Source organism: Sturnira hondurensis, unplaced genomic scaffold (genome assembly GCF_014824575.4).
Source record: "Sturnira hondurensis isolate 20B ecotype Veracruz unplaced genomic scaffold, ASM1482457v3 Scaffold0004136, whole genome shotgun sequence".
NCBI classification, from domain to species: Eukaryota; Metazoa; Chordata; class Mammalia; order Chiroptera; family Phyllostomidae; genus Sturnira; species Sturnira hondurensis.
The window spans coordinates 53,979,913-54,004,093 of NW_028076767.1; the positions used below are offsets into that span (position 1 = coordinate 53,979,913).

Below are 24,181 nucleotides of genomic sequence, written 5' to 3' on the forward strand. Positions count from 1 at the left end.
TAGTAATAAAACAATAATGCCAAGGAGGGGGGGTCCATGAAACTAAGTGTTGTAAGATCCTAGAATTGTCTAGGAAATGGTAAAAGTACAAATTTATTTTAGGCGCTAATAAATTCTAGTCAGGTGGCATGTTGTAGTTGTGAAGGTACTCACTCCAGAAATAAAATTAAAGAATGTATAATTATTAAGGTAAAAGAAAAATGTAATTTAAAAATGTTTAGTAATCCAAAAAGAAAAAAAGGGGTGAAAAGGAACATAAAACAAGTTAGAAAAATAGAAAACAAATCATAAGATGGTCAATATAAACTCAAATACATCAGTAACTATATTAAATATTAATTGTATTATTGTAATTAAAGGCAAAGATTATCGAACAATTTTTTTAAAATCCTATTTGCTGCTTATAGGAGTTATAACTACTTTGGAAAAGTGTTTGGCCTTATCTGCCAAACCTAGACACACGTATACACTCTACAACCCAGCAGTTCACTTTTAGAAATATACTCGCAGGAAGGCACTCATATCTGCACCAGGAGAAGTGCACAGGACGCTTACAGCTGGGTTACTGGTCATGGCCACCAGCCAGAACCTGCCCAGATGTACCAACAGAAGAATGAATACATTCATACAACACAGTATAGCAACGAGAAAGAACTCTCCACGACGGCACACTACAGTATGAATGAATCTCATAAAAGTGCTGTTTTTCCAAAGAAACTAGACACGAAAGCGCACATATGGCCTGATTTCATTATTATAATGTTATAAATGTAACATTAGAAATTAGAATAGTGATTACCTTTGGAGGGGAGTGGTGACCAAAAGGTTTCTTTATCTTGATAAGTATATAGGTATATCCATTTTATGAACATTCACAAAGCTGTGTCTTTGTGACTTACACATAGTATGGTATATTTTGATTAAAAGTTTACTTTGTAAAAATCATATCATTAAAAGTATTATAATTGGCAGCAAGTTCCATCCAGCTATAAGAGATAAGAAATTCATTGTACTTCTAGAAGGGGAAGATGAATGGATACTCTGGAAAGGGCATTTGAAGATGCCAAAGAGATGAAAAATTAAGCTATTTAAGGATGAAGAGAGAGAATTCATTCATTCAGCAAAATATTTTAAATTCTTACAGTCCAAAAGCTTTTTGAGGTGTTGGAATTCCCAAGATTAATAAGTCCCCTTGTCAGAAAGGTCACTGTGTAGTGGGAAAGAGACCATTCTTGGACATAACAATGAAAACTATGTGTTTTGAGCCCCTTCCTTGAATTAGGCACTACGCTCTGCAGTTTTGTAGCTTTTTACCTAAAGCTGACAACAATCCATTGAGGGTTTTTTCCCCCCTTTGAGGAAACAGGAAATAAGTTGTCCTTAGTCTGTTTGACATCAAAGCTATTATGTTCCTTCTGGTACTTTACTCAGCCATTGGATGGCATTTTAGAAGAGAAAGAACTATGTGATTAGATTTCAAGTGGAAGTCAACATAAATTCCAGTGATGATGTCTTGGCAAAGGCGTGTACATGGGAGGCCTAGACCCCGAAGGATGAGCACACAGGCAATAGCGTTTGATGATCTGGGAGTGGATTTAGAGAAACAAAAGTCTTTGGTTCTGAGTAAGGGCCAGACTTTCGAAGAAGGCAGCAGAGATGCCCAGTGAGCGCGAGATGGGGAGGTGCTGTTTCCTAGGAAGGGGGTCGAAGGGTCTAGCTGCTTTTTAGAGACTTTCCACCAAGTGCCTTGTTTTCACGCTGCCCCTGAACCCTCCTCCTATAAAGGTGTCTGGTCTCTCCAATTCTTGAACCTTTCTGGAGTTTGTTGCTTTTTAAATGTCGAGATCATAGTGTACACGCAATTTTATAGCCAGCATTATTTTTATTTAATATTTTATCAAGGACATTTTCCCAAAGGAAAGTGCTTGTTATTAAAACATCCCTATTCAAATACCTTTCAGCCACCATAATAGGAAAGATCTGGATTCCCAGGATTTCAAGCCAAGGTAGTCACATGTGTAACGCATGTTTAAAAAACAGCAGGAAAGAAAACCCTGAACATAGAACAATTTGTAAGTTGAAACACTTACCCTCATACTAATGCATCTTGCATGGTTTAGCTACTACAAGAAGCAAGCAGTATGAGGCCAGGGAAAAACCCAGGTCTCATACATCAGATCATTTTAAGTCGCCCACTGTATTAATTGGGCTATTGATCCAGCAGCTGAAACAGTGAGCTGAATTAACAATGGCTTTTGCTAGGTAGAAGTTTACTTTCGTTCTCATTACAATCTGAGTATGATAGGATGGCTCCACCTAGGATCCTTCCATCTCGTCATCCTGTTATTCCTAGACTGTTTCCGCTGTTTCCAGGATTAAAATCGGCTTAACTACATTCCACCCCGTGGGAAAGGGGCAGTATGGTTCAGGATGCACACTTCTTCCTCTTAGAGGCACATTTTACACATTTTACTTCTTCTCCGCACCTCATTATCCAGAAGTTACTAGAAGCCTGGAAAATATTCTAGTTTGCTAACCATGCACTCTGGGCTATATAAGAATCTGAGGTCTAGTATGGAGGACAGCTCATGGTCCCCATCATATTCTGAGCTTAATAAAATCAAGGTTGCTGAATTCAAACTAACATAGTGCATTGTTAAATTCTGATCTTTGTAGTACAGCATTTTTCCACTTGTTTGTGTTAAAGTGATAATACTTACAGAACTTAAAACTAGGTAAAATCTTAGTGATTTTCCCTATATAGATCTGAGAGAATATGAAAGATTAATGCCTTGTACCCCTTTATTCACTGGAATTCAGTGAATTCATCACATCCTTTGTCCATTCTGGACAGTGAAACCAAGCTCTTACAGGCCTCCTTTTGCTTCTAATGCTAATAATGAATTTTCAGAACTAAGGCTTAAAAAGGCATGCCTTTAGGATGAACAACAGCAACAGAAAAGACCAAGATACAAACAAAGGAGATGCACCTCTAGCTCACAGCAGTAGAGGAAGAGATGTGGTTCTGTTTCACAGAACCAATTCAAAGAGTCTGCTTTGACGAGGTGCTAAATTGAGAGCATTCATAAGAATATCAGTCTTGTTTTCCTGTACAATATGAAAACGTCTCTGAATATTCATAACCCAGAAATGTATTTTCTTCTCTGTTGTTGGAAGTATAATTTTAACAAAAGATATTGTAAAATTAAGACTTTTGGAACTGTTCCTGCCCACTGCAAAGATAACCTTGAAGAGGGCTTGTAATGCTGATTGTCTTAATAGTTTGTTGCCTTGGCAATAATGCTGTAATTTACATCTGAATTCCTAAGCAACCCAAAGACTTCAAACTTTGCTCTATAAAATCAGAAGAGAATCGTTTGGTCAGTTCCCTTTTCCCACATATACAATGGAGAAAAATAAATTCCTATTACACTCGTCAGCTTCTTATTTTAACAAAGACTGAAAGTCCTTGTTCCTTCTGATACTTTCTTTACCCAGCCGCCGGATGGCGTTCAGGAGGGGCTAGATTAACAAGGGCAACTGCCTTTCTTTTTTTCTATGAAAATCTAATATCTAATATCCTTATCTTTGGGAATTTATGCAATTCTTGTTTTCAAGTTATCTAACAGCGTTTCTTTCTTTCTTTCTTTTTTCCCCCCATATAGACTGTCCTTCATCCTCCTGGGTTCAGTTCCAAGACAGTTGTTACACTTTTCTTCAAGGAAACATCAAAGTAGAAAGCCTAGAGGATGTCAGAAATCAGTGCACTGGCCATGGTAAGGAGCTTATTCTTTTTTGCTTCTCTCAGAAATCAGCAAATAGTTTTCACTAATTTCTTTTAAAACGATGTCTTTGTTGTAGCTCTCTTTGACCTGGATCCTTACAATAATTTTACTCTACAATATGCAAGCCACAGGCAGTGGAACTGGGTGTACATTTAACTCCTGGGGTGGAAGACAGTCATGAGACAATACAGTCCTAGCAGAGTGACAGAACTTTAGCAACAGCACTGTCTCTTTAAGCAGACAGAAACTGCCTGCTCTGTGCTAGGCACTGTGCTTAATATATTTTGAATGACTTCAGTCACTACGACAAACCTGTTAAGTGGTTTATTATTAACCTCCCTCTGTCAAGAGAAAAAAAATTAGTTTTGTTACTTGTTTAAGGTCACACAGGTATGAATTGGTAGAGCCAGGATTCAAACAAGGGTCTCTGACTGCAGGACCAGAGTTTTTAATGACTGTTATTCAGCCCTGAGAGTGCTGTTTCAGGCATGTATGTAGACAGAAGTCAGGTTATATAGGAGCATGGTGGTAAAGACTGTGGTAAAGAAGTATATATTAAAGAAAAATGAGAAAAGTCTATTTGCTAGAGGATATGCTCAGTGTTCTCTGGGAAATATAGTTGTAACTTCAGATTGTGAAATATTATAAATAAAAATGCTATTTTTAAAAAAGATGTGCTTGGGTGCACTTTATATATTTGGTTTAGCCCAAAGTGCATCCTGTTGTTAAGCTTCTAATTGTTGTGGTCATCATCAGCTGAAAATTAAAGTATTATGTGGACATCCGGTCAAGATGGCAGTATAGGTAAATGTACTCACCTCCTTGCACAACCACATCAAGATTTAGATAACTAAACCACAGAACAATTACCATGCAGAACTGCCTGAAATCTAGCTGTATGGAAGTCCTGAAACTCGGGATTTAAGGAAGAAGCCACATGGTAGGAGAGGCAGAGATATGGAAGGGTCCCCCACACACGTGTGGCAGATAAAAATCTTGGCTGATGAGGTTCCCTTGAGGAGCAAGGTGTCCCAGCCCCATACCAGGCCCCCAGCCCAAGTTCTAGTGCCAGGAATAGAAGTTTCTATAACTTCTGGCTGTAAAAACTGGCTTGGATTGAGACTAAGGGAGACAGAGGCTTCTAGAGTCCCAAGCAGGTCCTTCTAAAGGGTCTGCATGTGTATTTACTTGAATTTACTCCCTCTACCTAGTGCCTACCTCAGGCACTAGGGTACCAACTTGGAAGGAACCAGGAACATATAGGGAGGAAATAAGTTGTCTGGCATCAGGGCAAGAGCTGTGGGGCCAACTTTCTCCCAGACAGCAATGCTGACAGAGGTCATTATTCCTTTTCTGAGATGCCACCACCACTAGCACAGAGCCAGTGGGCAGATGTCATATCTGAGTCTCCATCAACCTTGCTCGAACTGTTCACCCCGCCCTGATGATTCATTCCCTAAGATCCTACCCCAGCCAACTTACTGGCCCACCCAAGCTGTTTCCAGTGGCTTTTCCATACTAATGGTGTGTCTTGACTCATGATTTGACATTCCTAAAATCTCTCAAACAAGTAGCACCTGGCCTTGGCATGTGGCATACCTCTCACTAAGTGACCCCAGACCCATAACTAGCAGCGGCCAGCCTTGGTTCACAGCTTGGCCTCACTTGGGCACCTCCAAGCCCAGGCCAAGTAACACCATCTGCAGATCACTTTGTTGCTCATACTGGGTGGTCCTGAGCAGAATAGAGACAGCAGCTGACCTTGGCCTGCCCCTCCCAGGAGGCCCCAGACCCAGCACATCTAGTGGACAGCTTTAGAGCACCTTGAAGCACCACCCAGCAAGATCCACAAGCAGCATGCTTAAGGTGAGGACTCAGCAGGCATTAGAGCCCCACTGAAGTATATTCTGCTCTGTAGGGTGGCCCCCTGCACAGCTGATTTTCCATGATGATTGGTGGTTGCACAGCCAGTCCTTGCAGCTGTTCCGCCTGGGGGTGAATCCTTCTCATTGACATGCCAATAGCAATCAAGGTTCATCAACTACAACACTTGAAGTGGTTTTGGCCAAGATGAAGGTGTAGGTAGAAACACTTTGCTTCCTCACACAACCAAAAGAAGGATAACAACCAATTTAAAAACAATAAACAATCAGGACTACCAGAAAATCAAAATGCATGGAACTGTGACAACCAAGGATTTAAAGAAACTTTCATCTAGGCTAGTAGGAGGGGTAGAGACAGACAGCCAGGCAGGAAGGGCCCGTGGCAAGGCTGTGGACCATATGGGCCACTTGTAGGCAGGGCTGGCTGACCAGGAAACTAGACTCAAAACCTCTGGCTGTAAAATACTGTGGGGATTGCGAAGGTGGGCGAAACTCCCACTTTCACAAGAGAGTTTGTTGAAAAGCGGGGTTAGAGCAAGCCGTATCATTCCTTCCCAGACCCCTCCCCACTGGCAGCACCACAATGCAGCAAAGAGGGTTGCCCCACCCTGGCCAATACCTAAGGCTCCATCCCTTTTCAACATAACAGGTGTGCTGGGACAAAGATATATGGCCCAAATGAAAGAACAGATTAAAGCTCCAGGAAGAGAGCTAAATGAAGACGAGATAGACAACCTATCTGATGCAGAGTTGAAAACACCAGTAGTCAGGATGTGCACATAAATTACTGAGCTTGGTTGCAAAATGAAGGAAGAAGTGAATGCTACACAAAGGGTAATAAAGCAAAATATACAGAGAACCAACAGTGATGGGAAGGAAACAAGGACTCAAATCAAGTATTTGGAACAAAAGGAGGAAATAAATATCCAACCAGAACAGAATGAAGAAACAAGAATTCACAAAATGAAGAGAGGCTTAGGAATATCAGGACATATTTAAATGTTCCAACATCCAAATTATAGGGATGCCAGAAGGAGAAGAAGAGAAATAAATTGAAAACTTATTTGAACAAATAATGAAGGAAAACTTCCCAAATCTGTTGAAGAAAATAGACTTCTAGGAAGCCCAGGGAGTCACAAAGAAATTGGACCAAAGAGGAACACACTAGGGCACATCATAATTAAGTTATCCAAGATTAAAGATAAGGAATCTTAAAAGCAGCAAGTGAAAAGGAGACAGTTGCCTACAAAGGAGTTCCTATAAGACTATCAGCTGATTTCTCAAAAGAAATCTTGCAGGCAAGAAGGAGCTTGAAAGAAGTATTTGAAATCACAAAAGACAAGAACCTACATCCCAAATTACTCTATACAGCAAAGCTTTCATTTAGAATGGAAGGGCAGATAAAGTGCTTCCCAGATAAGGTCAAGTTAAAGGAGTTCATCATCATCAAGCCCTTATTATATGAAATGTTAAAGGGACTTATCTAAGAAATAGAAGATCAAAAACTATGAACAGTAAAATGACAACAAACTCACAACTATCAACAACTGAACCTAAAAAACAAAAACTAAGCAAACAACTAGAACAGGAACAGAATCACAGAAATGGAGATCACATGGAAGGTTATCCATGGGAAGGTAGAAGGGGAGAATGGAGGGGGGAGTTACAAGGAATAGGTGGGCATAAAATAGTCAGGGGAAGATTAAGAATAGTATAGGAAATGGAAAAGCCAAAGAACTTATATGTACATGAACTAAGGTAGGGGGCATACTGGAGGGTATGCTGTGCGGAGCTGAGTGGGGAGAAAGGAAAGAAAAAATTTGGGACAACTGTAATAGCATAATCAATAAAATACATTTTAAAAAGGCTCAACTACAACAGCCCACAGGGAGGGAGACCTGGAGTGCCCAGCTTGGGTGATAGGCAAGGTTGTGCATTGGATCCTACACAACACCTCCTACCTATGGCCACGCTACAAAGCTTGAGAGAGGAAGCAGCTCTTCCTAATACATAGGAACAAAAACAAGGAAGCTGCCAAAATGAGGAGACAAAGAAACATGGCCCAAATGAAAAAATGGAACAAAACTCCAGAAAAAGAACTAAACAAAATGTGGAGCCTTGGCTGGGTAACCCAGTTGGTTGGAGCATTGTCCCATATGCCAAAAAGTTGTGGATTTGATTCCCAGTCAGAGCACATACCTGGGTTATGGGTGTGCTCCCTGGCCAGGGCGAGTATGGGAGGCAACCAATTAATGTTTCTCTCACATCAGTGCTTCTCTCTTGCTCCTCCTTTCCTCTCTCTCTACCAAAAAAAAAAAAAAAATCAGTACAAGTGAGGATTTAAAAAAATGGAGACAAGCAATCTAGTAGATGCAGAGTTCAAAACACTGATTATAAGGATGCCCAAGGAACTTAGTGAAAACTTCACCAGCGTAAAAATGGGCAGGGAAACCATAAAAAAAGAATCAGTCAGAAATGAAGGATACAGCAATTGATACAAAGAATAATTTACAGGGAATCAGGAGTAGAATAGATGCAACTCAGAATCATATCAGCAATTTGGAATATAGGGAATCAAAAAACATCCTATTAAAACAGCGTAAAGAAAAAAGACCCCACCCCACAATGAGAACAGTGTAAGGATCCTCTGGGACAGCTTCAAGCATACCAACCTTCCCAGGGTGCTGGGAATGGGGTGCTGAAAGAACAAGAGAGAAAGTAAGACATTGGAAACCTATTTGGAAAAGTAATAAGAGAAAACTTCCCTAACCGGGTGAAGGAAATAGACATACAAGTCCAGGAAGCACAGACCATCCCATACAAGATGAACCCAAAGAGACCCAGACAAGACACATCATGATTAAAATGAAAAAGGTTAAAGACAAAGAGAGAATCTTAAAAGCAGCAAGAGAAAAGAACTTACTTATCTACAAGGGAGCTCCCACGACTGTCAGGTGATTTCTCAATAGAAACTTTGCAGGCCAGAAGGGAGTTACAAGAAATAGTTGAAGTGATGAACAGCAAGAACCTACAACCAAGATCACTTTATCCAGCAAAGCTATCATTTAGAATTGAAGGGCATATAAAGAGCTTCCCATACAAGAAAAAGCTAAAGGAATTCATCACCACCAAACCAGCATTACAAGAAATGTTAACCAGTTCTTCAAGAAAAAAAACTTTTTAAAAGATAATAGATATGAACAATAAATTGGCAATAAATATATTTCTATCAACAGTTGAATCTAAAAAACAAAATAGATTAACTAGTAAAACAGAAACAGACTCATAGATACAGAAACATTTTCACAGTTGACAGAGAGGGGTGTTGGGAGGATGGTTAAAAAGGTGAAGGGATTAAGATGCACAATTGGTAGTTACAGAACAGTCATGGGGATGTAACGTACAACATAGGGAATGGAGCCAATAATATTCTAATAAAAATGTATGGCTGGCTGATCAGTACAAGATTTATTGGGATGATCACTGACTAAGTTATATAATGTATAATTACTAGAGCGTACACCTGAAACTAATATAACACTGTATGTGAACTGTAACTGAAAAAATAGAAAATCATTTTTAACAAACTGTGATGTGAGCCAGTGTCTTTTTCAACTGAAATATGTATGATGGTGAGATGAGAGTCCTTGATTCTTCCAAGGTACTTTTTGTTACTGTTTGAGATAAAAGATCTCTTGGTGATTTCATTACCTTTCTACTTAGGCATATTTATCATTCCAGCATTTAGAAATGCTCTCTACTTAAAAAAAAACACAATTTCTGACAACTCACCAATATAGTATTTTGGAAGAATGTCAAATTGTATAATATTAGGGATACCTTAATTAAAATCATATTTGTCATGTCCAGTGGTGGCTCAGTTGGCTGAGCTACTTGTTCAAGCTACTCAGTGTGGTGGCTACTTGTTCGAACATTGTCCCATAGACCAAAAGGTTGCAAGTTCGATTCCAGGTCTGGGCACATACCTAGGCTGTGAGTTTAATTCCTGGTCAGAGCACATACAGAAGGCAACCCATCGATGTTTCTCTCTCACATTGATGTTACACTCTCTCCTTCCCTCTCTCCCTTTCTTCCTCCCTCCCTCTTCTCTCTCTAAAAAGCAATGAAAAAATGTTTTCAGTTAAGTATAAAAAATCATATTCATTTATTAGAGAAGGAACAAAGGAAGCATAGAAATTTTTAATCCTAGTAAGTGCCATATAGTATGCAATACATAGTTATTGTTTCCTTTTGAAAAACTCTTACCTGCTAAGTGGTGTTGAACATTGGCTCTTTGAAAACAAGATAAAATTTCCAATACATCAATTTGGTTTCATTTAAAGGGAATTGAATAATAGGAATGTTGCTGGTCTTACAAGTTTCAGAAAATGAGTTTTCTCCCACAACTATTTTATATCTTTTTAAAAAACCCTTTATATTAGATATACTTAGACATAAACACAGATTTCAATTACAGACATTATAATGGAGGCTGATAGCCAAGGAAGGACAGGTTACTATACTCTAAATAGCTTGTATGAACCACAGGAAGATCATTGTGCAGCTTAACTCATCTTACACAGTTAAGCAACTGCTTACTATACAGAGGCACAATTCACACTTGTGACTGACTGCCTCTAGAACTCAATTGTAGTTCCCTGTATTAACTGTTTTTCTTTAGCAAAGCAAAACAAAATTGAAAACACCCAGCAACTTTGTGGCCTGATTTTTGATTGCTTGTTTCAATGTCCATGAACTCTAATTGTTCAAGTAGGGTAACCATTTGGGAATTTTAAATTATTGTATGTAAATTTGCTTATATAATTTGTCTTGTGTCTAAAGAAAAATAGGTTTTCCCCCCAGTTAAAATGTATAAATATCGCTTGTCTAACTGGTTTTTAAAAATTTCTCATATATTTCTGATAACCTCACCATTTATTTGATAATCCTCTTCATTTGCTTACACTCTGGACATACCATTGCATTGAAAAGTAAGAAAATCAGCTAAAATTAGTTTATAATACTGTTGTTACTTGTAAGTGGGTAGGATAGTGTTTTGGTTTAGAACAGTGGTGACCATTAATTCACTATTTACTATGTATTTCACAAGAAATACCAGAATATTTACATTTGCATTTATTAAATCTTCACAGCTATACAAAATCATATCTTTTTTAAAAAAAGTTTTTATGTATTTATTTCTAGAGAGAAAGAAGGGGAGAGAGAGGGAAAGGGAGAAATACATCAATGTGTGGTTGCCTCTCGCATGCCCTCCGCTGGGGACCTGGTCTGAAACCCAGGCATGTGCCCTGACTGGGATTTGAACCTGCAAATCTTTGGTTCACAGGCTGGTACTCAATCCACTGAGCCACACAAATCATATCTTAAACCTATTGTTAGTACAAGGACCCCCAAGACCACAAAATTTATTTGTAAAAAATTGTGTATTTACTCTTACATGTTTAAAGTTCTGTCACCTTCAAAGTACTTTTCATTTGATGCAATACACCTATCAAGACATTTTTCCACTGCTCAAAACAGTGCTTGAACTCATTGATTTTGATCTTTTAGTGTTCTGCTGTTTTTTTCCTGCCCCGCCCCACCTCTTCCACATCAGCAAGTCATTTCACTTGGAGGGCTTCTTTTATCTGGGGAAACAAGAAAAAGTTGCTTGGGGGTAGGATCAGGTGAACAGGCAGGGTGAGGAATGAGGATCGTGTTGTTTTGGTCTGCTAAACACTGCTAAACTGCTAAACTGCTAAACTGCTAAACTACTAAACATTCAGCGTGGTTTAGGCAGGTGCACTTGTAAATCACCCATCATGAAATAGGCAAAAGTGTCGAGTTTCAAAAAAAATCCAATTGAATTTTTTTTGAAGTTGAATGCAGCCTCTCACAATTCTAGCTGATACACTGATACAGATGGGTTCCTAGAACACTCACCTAGTGGGGGAAGCCTGTACCACAAGGCCCCCCACCTCCAGAAGTTAATTCAGGTTTTTCTCTCCACCACCCTATATATATAAAAAATAAGTAACCTGTTATTTTTTGAGCTACAGAGAGCTATACTTATAGTCTCTGTGCTTTGTGCTAATTCACTTGATGTTACTTCTGTTTATTCTTGATAATATTATTCATTTAGGAAAATATTTGTGAGAGGCCAAAGTTTTTCTTAGTTTGCAACATTTACCCTTAATTTGTATGTTATCATTATAAGAGAAAAATATTTTCAATCTTGCCTTTGTGTGATCTATGAGCTATGTCACTAGCCATAAAAAGAATTAAATGCCCAAATTACATCTCAGCAGGGAGTGTCACCGGTAACGCATTGTTAAAAAGAGTTGTGTGTGTGTGTGTGTATTCTTCAGGGTCTTAAACTGTCATTTGTTAAAGAAAATGAAAGCATGTCTTATTTGCCTGACAGTAATATAAGTTTATACAGTATTTAATTAGATTACAATGTTCAAAATCATTGAAGTTCCACTGGCTGCTACAAGGTCAGAGAAACGGATGAAAAATTCATCTCTGGAACACTCAAGCCTAAAGTATAATGTAATAAAATATTTCCCTGGAGGATTTTTGTAGTGTGGCATTTTGGTCACATGTCACAGGCACAAGTAAGTACTAGGGTAAAACACACTCAGAGTCTAAATGACATTTAGCAGACAGGATGGCAGCTGGGACTGGTAGGAAAACCATCACAGATTTTAGAAGTGGAGATGTGACTCAGAGAATCTTGATGAACCTTGACTTTGGTTTAATTAAAATATTATTAATATTTTAAAGTCTAGTCTTATCTTTTTTCCAAAGTTCTTTCTTAGTTACACAATTAATGCACAATCACTGTAGAAAACTCAGAAAAACACATATGCAAATATTTTAAAAATAAAACAAAATCACTTAAAATTGGAACACTCTAAAGAAATGTAATGACTATCAATGTTTTAGTGGTTCAGTATCCTTCTAGACAACACCTCACCCAGCAAATGTATTTTAATAAATATATGCTTTTTACATAAATGTATATGGATATTAGGCCAACTGTTCTGTAATCTTCATTTTCCCTTAGCAGTGTCTTTTCATGGCAGTAAATATAGGATATATATTTCCTAATAACTGTACATTTTCCTAATATATATGACATAATTGATTTAATTATTCTTCTTATATTGATTGTTTAATTACTTCAAGCCTTTCAGTGTCATAAGCAACCTGCAATGAGCAGCACTGATTGTGTCTATTTGATTTGAGCACAGAGCCAATGATTGCCTTAGTGTGATTGTTAAGGATTGCTAGGTCAAAGAATACTATGTGTACTTTTTCATTTAATTTAATTTTTTGAGGTGTAACTTTTTTCATTTTATTTTTTTCATTATCATTTATTCCCCTTATGCCCTCTCCCACCTCCACCCCCACCTTTCCCTCCGCAATCACCACACTGTTGTTGTCCCTGTCCATGAGTCCTTTTTCTTTTTCCCTTGATTCCTTCACCACCCGAACCCCCACCCCGAGCTGTCAGCCCGCTCTCCATCTATGAGTCTATCTTTGTTTCTCTTGTTAGTTCAGTTTGTTCATTAGATTCCACATATGAGTGAAATCATGTGGTATTTGTCTTTCTCTGACTGGCTGATTTCACCTAGCGTAATGTTCTCCAGGTCCATTCATGTTATCGCAAAGGGTAAAATTTTCTTCTTTTTTACAGCTGAGTAGTATTACGTTGTGTAAATGTGCTGTAGTTGTTTTCCTTTGTATGCATTACAAGAAGGGGGATCGCTGGATCAAAAGGCAGGTCCATTTTTAATTTTTTGCAGTATCTCCATACTGTTTTCCACAGTGGCTACAACAATCTGCATTCCCACCAACATTGCAAAAGGGTTCTCCTTTCTCCACATCCTCACCAGCACTTCTTCTTTGTTGACTTATTGAAGCTAGCCATTCTGACAAGTGTGAGGTGTGATATCTTATTGTGGTTTTAATTTGAATCTCTCTAATGATTCCTGATGTTGAGTATCTTTGCATATATCTATCATCCATCTGTATGTCCTCTTTGGAGAAGTGTCTATTAAGTTCCTTTGCCCATTTTTAAGTTGGATTGTTTGATTTGTTTTTGGTGTTGAATTTATAAGTGATATGTAAGTTCTGGATATTAACCCCTTCTCAGAGGTATTGGTGAATATGTTCTTCTGTTCAGTGAGTTGTTGATTTTTATTTTGTTGATGTTTTCCTTTGCTGTGCAAAAACTTTTTAGTTTGATGTAGTCCCACTTGTTTATTTTTTCTTTTGTTTCTCTTGCCTGAGGAGATATATCATACACAATATTGCTACAAGCAATATCTGAGATTTTGCTGCCTACCTTTTCCTCTAGGATTTTTATGGTCTTGGGTCTAACATTTAAATCTTTGATACATTTTGAGTTTATTCCTGTGCTTGGTGTAAGCAGGTAGTCTAGTTTCATTTTTCTTCGTGTATCTGTCCAATTTTCCCAATACCGTTTATTGAATAAAATATCTTTAGCTCATTCTATGTACTTGCTTCCTCTGTCATGTATGAATTGAATACAAAGGTATGGGTTTATTTCTGGGCTCTTTATTCTGTCCCATTGATCTACATGTCTGTTTTTATGACAGTACCATAGTGTTTAATTACTATAGATTTATAGTGTAGTTTGATAGATGTAGAGTGATTCCTCTGATTTTGTTCTTCTTTTTCAAGATTGCTGTTGCTATTTGGGGTCTTCTGTGATGCCATATAAATTTTTGAAATATTTGTTCCACTTTTGTGAAATATGTCATTGGTATCTTGATTGGAATTATGTTGTATCTGTAATCTGTAGATTGCCTTGGGTAATATGGACATTTTAATGATGTTAATTATTCCTATCCATGAACATGGGGTAAGTACTTCCACTAATTTGTCTTCTTCATTTTCTTTCGAGTGTCATATAATTTTCTGCGTACAGGTTTTTTTACATCCTTGGTTAAATTTACTCCTAGCTATTTTATTCTTTTGGAAGCAATTTTGAAAGGGGTTGTTTTCTTAATTTCCTTTTCTGATAGTTCATTATTGGCATATGTAAATAAAACTGTTTTCTGGATATTAGTTTTATATACTGCTACTTATATGAATTCAGTTATCAGTTCTGAGAGTTTCTCGGTGGAATATGTAGGGTTCTCTATGTACAGTGTACAGTATCATGTAATCTGCATAATGACAGTTTGCTTCTTCCTTACTAATATGGATGACTTTTATTTCTTCTTCTTGTCTGATTTCTGTGACTAGGACTTTCCATACTATTAGGCTGGCCAAAAAGTTTGTTTGGTTTTTTCCCATAAGATGGCTCTAGTAGTACTTAGTGGTCTTCAACTTCATTTGAAACAGTTTTGTTAGATTGTCTTTTGACAGCTATCATATCAATGTGCATTTTTTAAAAAACTTATCAAATTGGTGATTTCTTTGTATAGTCATTTTAATATTGAAGATAAAAGAAAATATGCACTATTTTCAGCATATAATGCTTTCTTATTTCAAGAAATCTAAATGCAAAAAAAAAGATTTGTGCAGTGTACAGGAAAGGTGATGTGACTGATGAAACCAGTCAAAAGTGGTTTGTGAAGTTACATGCTGGGGATTTTTCTTTGGATGATGATGAGGCTCCATGGTTGCATAGACCAGGTGAAGTTGCTCGCAAGCAAATCAACACATTAATTGAGAACAATCAGTGTTATACCATGCAGGAGATAGCCGTCATACTCAAAATATCCAAATCCATGTAGTTCTTGATGAAAATATAAACTGTGTCTTTTACTTTATGGTAACTAGTAAACTAACTTTTTGGCCAACCTAATATGGTGAATATGAGAGGTGAAAACACACATCCCTGTCTTGTTCCAGTCTTAAGCGGATGCCTGTAGTTTTTGCTCATTGAGTGTGATGCTGGCAGTGGGTTTGTCATGTATGGTCTTTATTATGTTGGGTATATTCCTTCTATTCCCACTTTGCTGAGAGTTTTTTATCATAAATGGGTGCTGGATTTTATCAAATACTTTTTCTGCATCTATTTATGATCGTGAGGTTTTTTATTTTATTTATATGGTGTATCACATTTATTGATTTGTGAATGTTGTACTAAGCTTTCATCCCTGGAATAAATTCCACTTTATAATGTTGCATGACCTTTTCATGCATTGCTCTGCTCAGTTTGCTAATATTTTACTGAGGATTTTTGCATCTATGTTCATTAGGGATGTTGGCTTATGTGTTTCCTTTTTTTGTAGTGTCTTTATTTGACTTAGGAATTAGGGTAATGCTGGTCTCATAAAATAAGCTTGGGAGTCTTCCCTTCTCTTGCAGTTTTTGGAATAGTTTGAGGAGAGGTGTTAGTTCCTTTCAGAATCTTTGGTGAAATTCACCTGTGAAGCCCTCTGGTCCAGGACTTTTGTTTGTTTGGGAGCTTTTTGGCTACTGATTCAATTTTGCTAGGCATAATCTGTCTATTCAGATTCTCTGATTCTTCCTGCTTTGGTATATTATATATTTCTAGAACTTTATCCATTTCATCCAGGTTGTCCAATTTGGCGACATATAGTTGTGTGTAATATTTTCTTACAGTCTTTTGTATTTCTTTGGTTTCGGTTTTTATTTCTCCTCTTTTATTTCTGATATTTATTTGGGTCCTCTCTCTTTTTTCTTGATGAGTAAGGTTAAAGGTTTGTGAATCTTGTTTATCTTTTCAAAGAACCAGCTCATGGATTCATTTAAGTTTTATATATTTTTAAGACTCTATTTTGTTTACTTTTGCTCTGATCTTCATTGTTTACTTCCTTCTACTTATTGTGGACTTTGTTGTTCTTTTTCATGCTCCTGTAAGTGTAGAATTAGATTATTTTTTTCCTGCTTTTTCTTGTTTCTTAAGATAGGCCTGTAATGCTGTGAATTTCCCTCTTAAGACTGCTCTTTCAATGTCCCACATATTTTAGGTTGTGTGTTCTCATTTTTATTTTTCGAGGTATATTTTGATTACTTTCTTGATTTTGTTGTTGACCCTTTCATTGTTTAATAACATGTTATTTAGCCTCCATGTCTTTGTGTATTTTTCAGTTTTCTTCTTGTGATTCATTTCTAGTTTCATAATCAGAGAAGATACTTGATATGATTTTATTCTTTTTCAATTTATGAAGACTTATTTTGTGTCCTAACATGTGGTCTGCCCTAGAAAACATTCCATGTACACTTGAAAATTCTGCATACTCTGGTACTTTGGGGTGAAATGCTTTCTAGATACCAGTTAGATCTACTTGGTCTGGTGTGTCATTTAAGGCCACTATTTTCTTGTTTTTCTGTCTGGAAGATCTATCCATTCAAGTGAGTGGCTCGTTAAAATCCCCTCCTATGACTGCATTTCTGTCAGTCTCTCCCTGTATGTCCTTCAAGATTTGCTTTACATATTTAGGTGATCCTATGTTGGGAGCATAAAGAATTACAAGGGTTATATCTCCTTGTTGGAGTTTTCCCTTTATCATTATGTATCATCCTTCTTTGTCTCTTACTATAGCTTTGGTTTAAAGTCTATTTTGTTGGATATAAGTACTGCTACCCCAGCTTTCTTTCCCTTTCTATTTTCCTGAAATATCTTTTTCCATACCTCTACTTTTAGTCTCTGTGTATCTTTTGTTCTGAGGTGGGTCTTTTGGAGGCAGCATATGTATGTGTGTTTTTTTTTTAAATTCATTCAGCTACTCTATGTCTTTTGATTGGAGCATTTAAGCCATTTGCATTTACGGTGCTTATTGATATGTATGTGTGTATTGACATTTTCTTCTGGGTTATTTTTTCTTCTTAAAGCAAGCCCTTTAACATTTATTGCGATACTGCTTTGGTGGTAATAAACACCTTTAGCTTTTTCCTATCTGGGAAGCTTTTCTTTTTCCTTCAATTTTGAATGATAGCCTTGCTGAATAAAATAGCCTTGGTTATAGGTCCTTGCTTTTCATCACCTTGAATATTTCATGACAATCCCTTCTGGGACAAAATGTTTCTGTTGAGAAATCAACTGACAGTTTATGTGAGATTGTTTGCAAGTAACTGCTTTTCTTGTGTACCATTTCAGATTTTCTTCTTGTCTTTAAGCTTTGGCATTTTAATTATGATGTGTCTTGCGTGCCTCTTTGAATCCATCTTGTTTGGAACTCTTCTGGCCTCCTGTACTTATGTGTCTTTTTCCTTTACCTGGTTAGGGAAGTTTTTAGTCATTATTTCTCCCATTAGGTTCTCGATCCCTTACTCACTCTCTTCTCATTATATTATCCCCATGATGTTGATGTTGTTACAATTTATGTTGTCCCAAAGGTCCTTCAAACTCTACTTTTTTTTTTTTAATTCCTTTTTTTTTTGCTGCTTTGCTTGGCTGTTTTATTCTACCTTGTCTTCCAAATCACTTATTTGATACTCTGCTTCATGCAACCTATTGTTTATTCTTTCCAGTGCATTAATTATTTCAAATATTGCATTCTTTATTTGACTGCTTTTTTATTTTTATGTCATTTTTCATGCTTTGAGCATCCTTGTAATCATTACTCTAAACTTCATATCTGATAAATTCCTTGCCTCCATTTCATTTACCCCGTCTTCAGGAGAATTCTCTTGTTCTTTTATTTGGAGCCTGTTTCTTTGTCTTCCCATTTTGGCTTCCTCTTTGTGCTTGTTTCTGTGTATTAGGTAGATCTGCAAAGACACTGGTGCAGACCTGTGATAGATGTCACCTGTGACTGGTCCTGGGAAACCTTTTTGGAGCTATCAGTGATCCACAGATTGTGGCTCCTTCTGCGGGGCCTGTCTGTGTGTACAAAGAACAAAGCTGTTAGCAAGGCTGGCTTTTACCAACACTGGGCCATGGGTAAGAGTTAGCCAAAGTCTCAAAGCTCCCAGTGGTCTGCCTCTGCCTGCCTGCTTTCCGTTTGCCTTTATCACTAAAAGGCCCTCTAGCTGTAGGCCTCAGCAGCCCAGTTTAAGCTCCACAGGGTGAGGGGAGAGGGCTTTCTGTGGGGGGTGCTATTGCTTTCTCCCAGGCTGATGCTAAATGAGGGGAGTGCTCTGCCCTGAGACAGACAGCTTCTGCAGTATGGGGAATAATTGAGTACAGGGACCCTGGAAGCTGGCTCTTCTTTATCTCTTTCTCTGAGTTACCAACCCATGACTCCTAACATGGCTCTAGTCTGCTCTGCCTTCCCTCTGCTGAATCCCAGGTTAAGTGGCTGCAAAGAAAAATTTGTTCACTGGCCTCTTAAGCAGCTCTTTGTGTTTATAGTCTTGTCTCCCTGGTAGAAAAAACCTTGCTGCTTTTCATAGTTGGATGTTATTTGGGTTCCTCTTCCAGTTCTAGTGCTCTAGGCTGGGGAGCCCAGCTTGGGGTTTAGACCTCACAGTTCTCAGGGGAAACCTCCCACCCGACTGCTGAAATATCCCTCTGGAACTTCCACTGCTGCCTGTGGGAGCCCAGCCAGTCTTCTCATGCTTCCGCACTTCCTACCAGTCTCATGGTGATGTGGCTCCTTCTGTAAGTCTTGGGTTATAAGGCTTCTCTCCAGCTAGTCTCCAGTTAGTTGTTCAGGATGATTTACCTATACTTTAGTGGTAACGTTCTGGTAGGTGGTTAGTGAAACTTCCACCAAAATTTTATTTATTTACCTTTAGAGAGAGGTAGTGGGAGGGCGCAAGAGAGCTAAAGAAACAATTGATGTTTCTAGAGAAAAACATCAATTGGTTGCATCTTGTGTGCATCCCATCTGGGGACCAAATCAATCACCCAGGCATGTGTCCTAACCAGGAACCAAAATGGCAACCTTTTGTTTTGTGGCGTGATGACCAACCAAGCCACACAGGTCAGGGCTGTATGTACTTTTTAAAGGGCTTTTGATATATCTTTCCATATTGTCTCCAAAAAGGTGGTACTATGTACTAATTTCTACTCTACCCATTTATGAATTCCTAAATATTTTTCTACACCCAAGGTGGACACTTTTTAATCTGAACATGTGCTTATTTTTTAATTTTCATTTCTTTACCAGTAAGATTGAATTTTTCACATATTTTTGTTATATTTTCTTTTGTGAGGGTGAATTGCCTTTTTCAGTTTGAGAACTGTTTTTTTTAATTGTTTGCCTTTTTGTTTTTAATAGAGCTTCTGTGAGGTTTTTTAAAAACAATATGGTATGCTTTGGGGGGCATTTTTGGCTCTATAGTGTTTTTTCTTGTGTAATTAAATTCCTTTGTTGAGCCTCTTTTGAAAGATGTGAGAGCAATAACCTGATACAGATTTTCTTACCACATTAGAACATAACAGGAACCCTTTCTCTTCCTCAATTAACTGTTAACTTACTACAAAAAGTGTTACTGATGAGAGTGATGTCATAAGTATACTCGCCTACTGTTTAAGCCTTCTATAATTCTCATGTGGTCTCTTGTATCAGCAGTATTAGCATCATCTGGGAACTTGTCAGGAATGTAAGTTCTCAGGCCCCATCTCACTCCCCCAGAATCAGACACTCTGGTGTGGGGCCCAGCACTCTGTATTGACATGCTCTCCATGGGATTCTGATGCAGACTACAGTTCAGAGGACCACCTTGGTGTAACTGTACCGAGGTTTTCGGGAGCCCTTGTTGTCGGGATGACTTTGGAATAATGTAATTCAATAGTAGAGAAGGCTTTTTCCTCATTCCTTTATGTACTTGAATTCATTGTAGTACACAGAGCTTCCAAACTAATTTTAAAATATGTGTAGGATAAACGACTTATCCTTGGAAAATAGAAAAGTTGTTACTTCTATAATTACTGAAGCTGGAAAATCATTTTCTTAGGAACATTGTTATATTCTTCATGTAGCTACATACAGTTGAAAGGATGTTGTTATTTTTATCCTCACCAGGGGTTAGATGTATTCTCCCAACCAGATTTCTGGTTTCTACAAGCTTTGATGTCATTCATTGTTTTAGTTTGCAAAAACATGTAATATCACTAGAGAAACTAACTCCACTAGTGTTTTCTCATATGTATTAACCAACGAAGACAGTGGACTTATTTTTTAATTTGCAAGAGAACCTTTGGGTTAAGGGACAAGGTTAAATACCTCTTGGAAAAGTGGAGTTACTGCTGATATTTATAGGGTGCTATGTAACTTATAGATTGTAAGGATAAGAAAGTTAATATATGCGAGACAAGAATATACATGGCTGCTGCTCTTTACCCTTGAACCCTGTGAGAGTCCCAGGAAAATCCAATTAATTACCCAGTGAGAATGGGGACCTCCTTTGTCATTAACCAGGACTTAGTTCTAAGGATGACCAGAGGAAAATATGGGAATAGACTTTGGGCAGCAGAGGTATGAATGCCAGTTAAGTGAGGTAGGTCAAAGACACTGCTTGTTAGTTGAACTTGACTAGGTCTTGGGACTGTTCTGGCAAGTTGCCCTAACACTTTCGAGCTCTCCTGGGTGTGGGTTGGTAAGAGCCACTCCTCTCTACCCTTGTGAAATGGAGCCATGATTGCTAGGTAAAGTGAGTAGTGGAAAAAAGTAGAGATGCATTATGTGTTTTACTGCTCAGCCTCTCCCCAAGATGTTTTCCTGAAAATGAGATTATGAACTCTAGGTGAATCAAACAGAACATAAAATGATTCTGTTCAATTTATATCACATTACTTTCCTCATGATTACATTCTTTTCAGACGTGCATATTTTCAAGCTAAATTAAAAAATGTATAGTGTAACATTATGTATTTTAATAATATATACTTTTATATACTCCATGTGACTTTTATTGGCTCTGGGGAGACTTTTCTTCTTCCTAATTTCAGGAGCAGATATGATCAGCATACACAATGAAGAAGAAAATGCTTTCATACTGGATACTTTGAAAAAGCAATGGAAAGGCCCAGATGATATCCTACTAGGAATGTTTTATGATACAGATGGTAAGTGATATTTATCTTTTTTCCTCAGTATTAGTAAAACTGATTACTCTCTTTTAGATTCTCCGATTCTGTAGCTCAAGGTTGGCTTCCTCTGGTCTGCAGGTACTGCAGGTTCAGTATGCACCCCCGTCTTGTACCATGGCTTTTCCCTGAGCAGCTCAATGTGTTTCACATGTGACAGTCGAAGTTGATTCTTTCATCTGGATAAAAATATGGTTCTGAGTTCAGAATTGTTATAATGTGGCAGGGTTATAAGAATCAGTGTTAGTGTCAGTAGGATACAGATGGACAACTATAAAGGTTATATATATCATGTAAATGTATTTATTGTTACTACAGAAAATATGTAATTACTTTCAAAATGAAGTGGTTACTGTTTATAATTTAACTATTTTCTTGCCTATTTGCATAAAATGATTTTTTTTCTTTACACACATGAGAACTTCAGAACCTTCTTGAACCAATACCTTTAATTTACCTGTACACAGGATATAGTCGTGTTCTAATTTAAATCCTACAACCAAATGCTTAAACCAGACATACCTTAGTAACTTCTCACCTTTAATCCTTGACCTTTGGCTTTATACTGATAAGGATACTCTTAACTGACAGATTCAAGTTTCAAGTGGTTTGATAATTCAAATATGACATTCCATAAGTGGACAGACCAAGATGACGACGAGGACCTAGTGGACACCTGTGCCTTTTTGCACACTGTGACGGGTGAATGGAAAAAAGGAAATTGTGAAGTTACTTCTGTGCAAGGAACCCTTTGTAAAGCAGCCAGTAAGTATAATTAAAGGCATTTTTCCAATCTAGGAGCAGGAGGAAAGTAAGGCTGGTTTTGAAATAATTTTAAATATGCCTCAAGAGAGGGAATAAGACCAGAATATATATTGGGTTGGCCACAAAGTCCATATTTTTTCATTTTCACCAATAACTTTATTGATTTGGATATTTTGAGCATGTTGGCTATCTCCAGCATGGTATAAGGTTGATTTTTATTAATTAGTCTCAATTAGGTCACTATCAAGTTCAACTGGTCTACCTGACCATGGAGCATCATCCAGAGAGAAACGCCCAACATAAAACTTTGCAAAACCCACTTTTGACATGTTTGGTCAGTCACATCACCTTCTGCATATACTGCACAATTTTTTTTGTGTGTGTTTCAGATGGTTTTACCTTTCTTGAAGTAGTAAAGCATTAGGCTGAAAATGTTGCGTATTTTCTTCCATCTTCAATATTAAAATTGCTGGACAAAAATTCACCAATTTTGATGTTTTTAAAAAATTCACGCTGACATGACAGCTGTCACAATACAACCTAACAAAATTGTTTCAAATGGAATTAAAGACGACTAAACACTACTAGAACCATCTTATGAAAAAAAAAGAAATGAACTTTTTGGCCAACCCAGTGTTAGGAGGGTTCGTTCTCACATCTCCTAGAATTCAAATATTAATTCTCTTATATTTCAAAGGTATGGCCAGATTAGGTGAACCACACATATTTTATTGTATCCACTTATTCTTAGAGCTTTCAAGGTCAAATTTTTTCGGTTGTTCAAAGAAAAGTATTCAGTATCACAGCCTCTTTACATGTGATTTGATTGAACAATAGAAGTGAATAATCATGTCTGATTCCAGAAATCTAATCATTCCAGGATTCGAATGTTAGTTTACAAATAATTTGATTCTGTACAAGGACCGATTTTTTTTTGGCAAAGAAAAAATTGCTTTGTAGTTTTATAATTTATTCTGGATTAAAATTTTTTCTTTTGACCCATCATAATACTTCCTAGTGAACAACAATTTTGAACCACAGCATTTTGATGTTATTACTAAAACATTACACAAAGTATGTTGTAAGTTCTAGAAAGAATTGTTCTCTCATTTAAGGCACTTAAAATTTCAAAATACAATTTTGGAGTGCTTGAAACATAACAGCCATTCCTCACTCTGCATTTAGTATTCCCTTCCACTTTATCTGCAAACCAAAAACTATACACTTTCTCTGGTTTATTTCCTTTCTTTAAATCTGAAAGTACTGTATTTTGCCATGTATAATGCACATCTTTTGCCCAAATTTTTGAGGGGAAAATAAGGATGCACATTATACATGGGTGTAATAATTACATACCATGTGTGTAATACTCCTGTGTATCATGCACAAAAAAACATGGGTGCACATTATACACAGGAGCACATTACACAAAGCAAAATATGGTATTTTTTACTTGCTTCAGAGGAGTTCTTATAAAATGTCATAGTTTTATGATAGTAGCCTTTAACTTCCATTATTTATTGGACTTTAAAATATAGGGTCCTTTACTGTGCTTCAGGGCACCATTACATAAACCAAGTTTTTAATTAAACTTTGAGACATCAGAAAACATGAGTAAATGCACACTAATACAGTAAGGTCACAGCTGAGGTACTAATGAGGTGCACAAATGTGTGCTTTAATTTTACTGTTTTCTACAGATTCTCCAGCCATAATCCTCTGATTTCCCTCACTCATTGTCTGAGTTTCCTTATTCTTTTTTT

General features: G+C 37.3%; 1 protein-coding gene across 2 annotated transcripts in view; it reads left to right on the top strand.

Annotated features, from left to right (window-relative positions):
* The window catches only part of LOC118985789 (CD302 antigen-like), a 144,861-nt gene that overhangs the window by 110,952 nt on the left and 9,728 nt on the right, over positions 1-24,181 (top strand). For both annotated transcript variants that reach the window (XM_037044613.1, XM_037044611.1), the window contains 3 exons: positions 3,666-3,776; positions 21,516-21,632; positions 22,245-22,418. In XM_037044613.1, the coding sequence (XP_036900508.1) occupies positions 3,666-3,776; positions 21,516-21,632; positions 22,245-22,418 (402 nt within the window). The remainder of the gene's footprint in view (positions 1-3,665; positions 3,777-21,515; positions 21,633-22,244; positions 22,419-24,181) is intronic.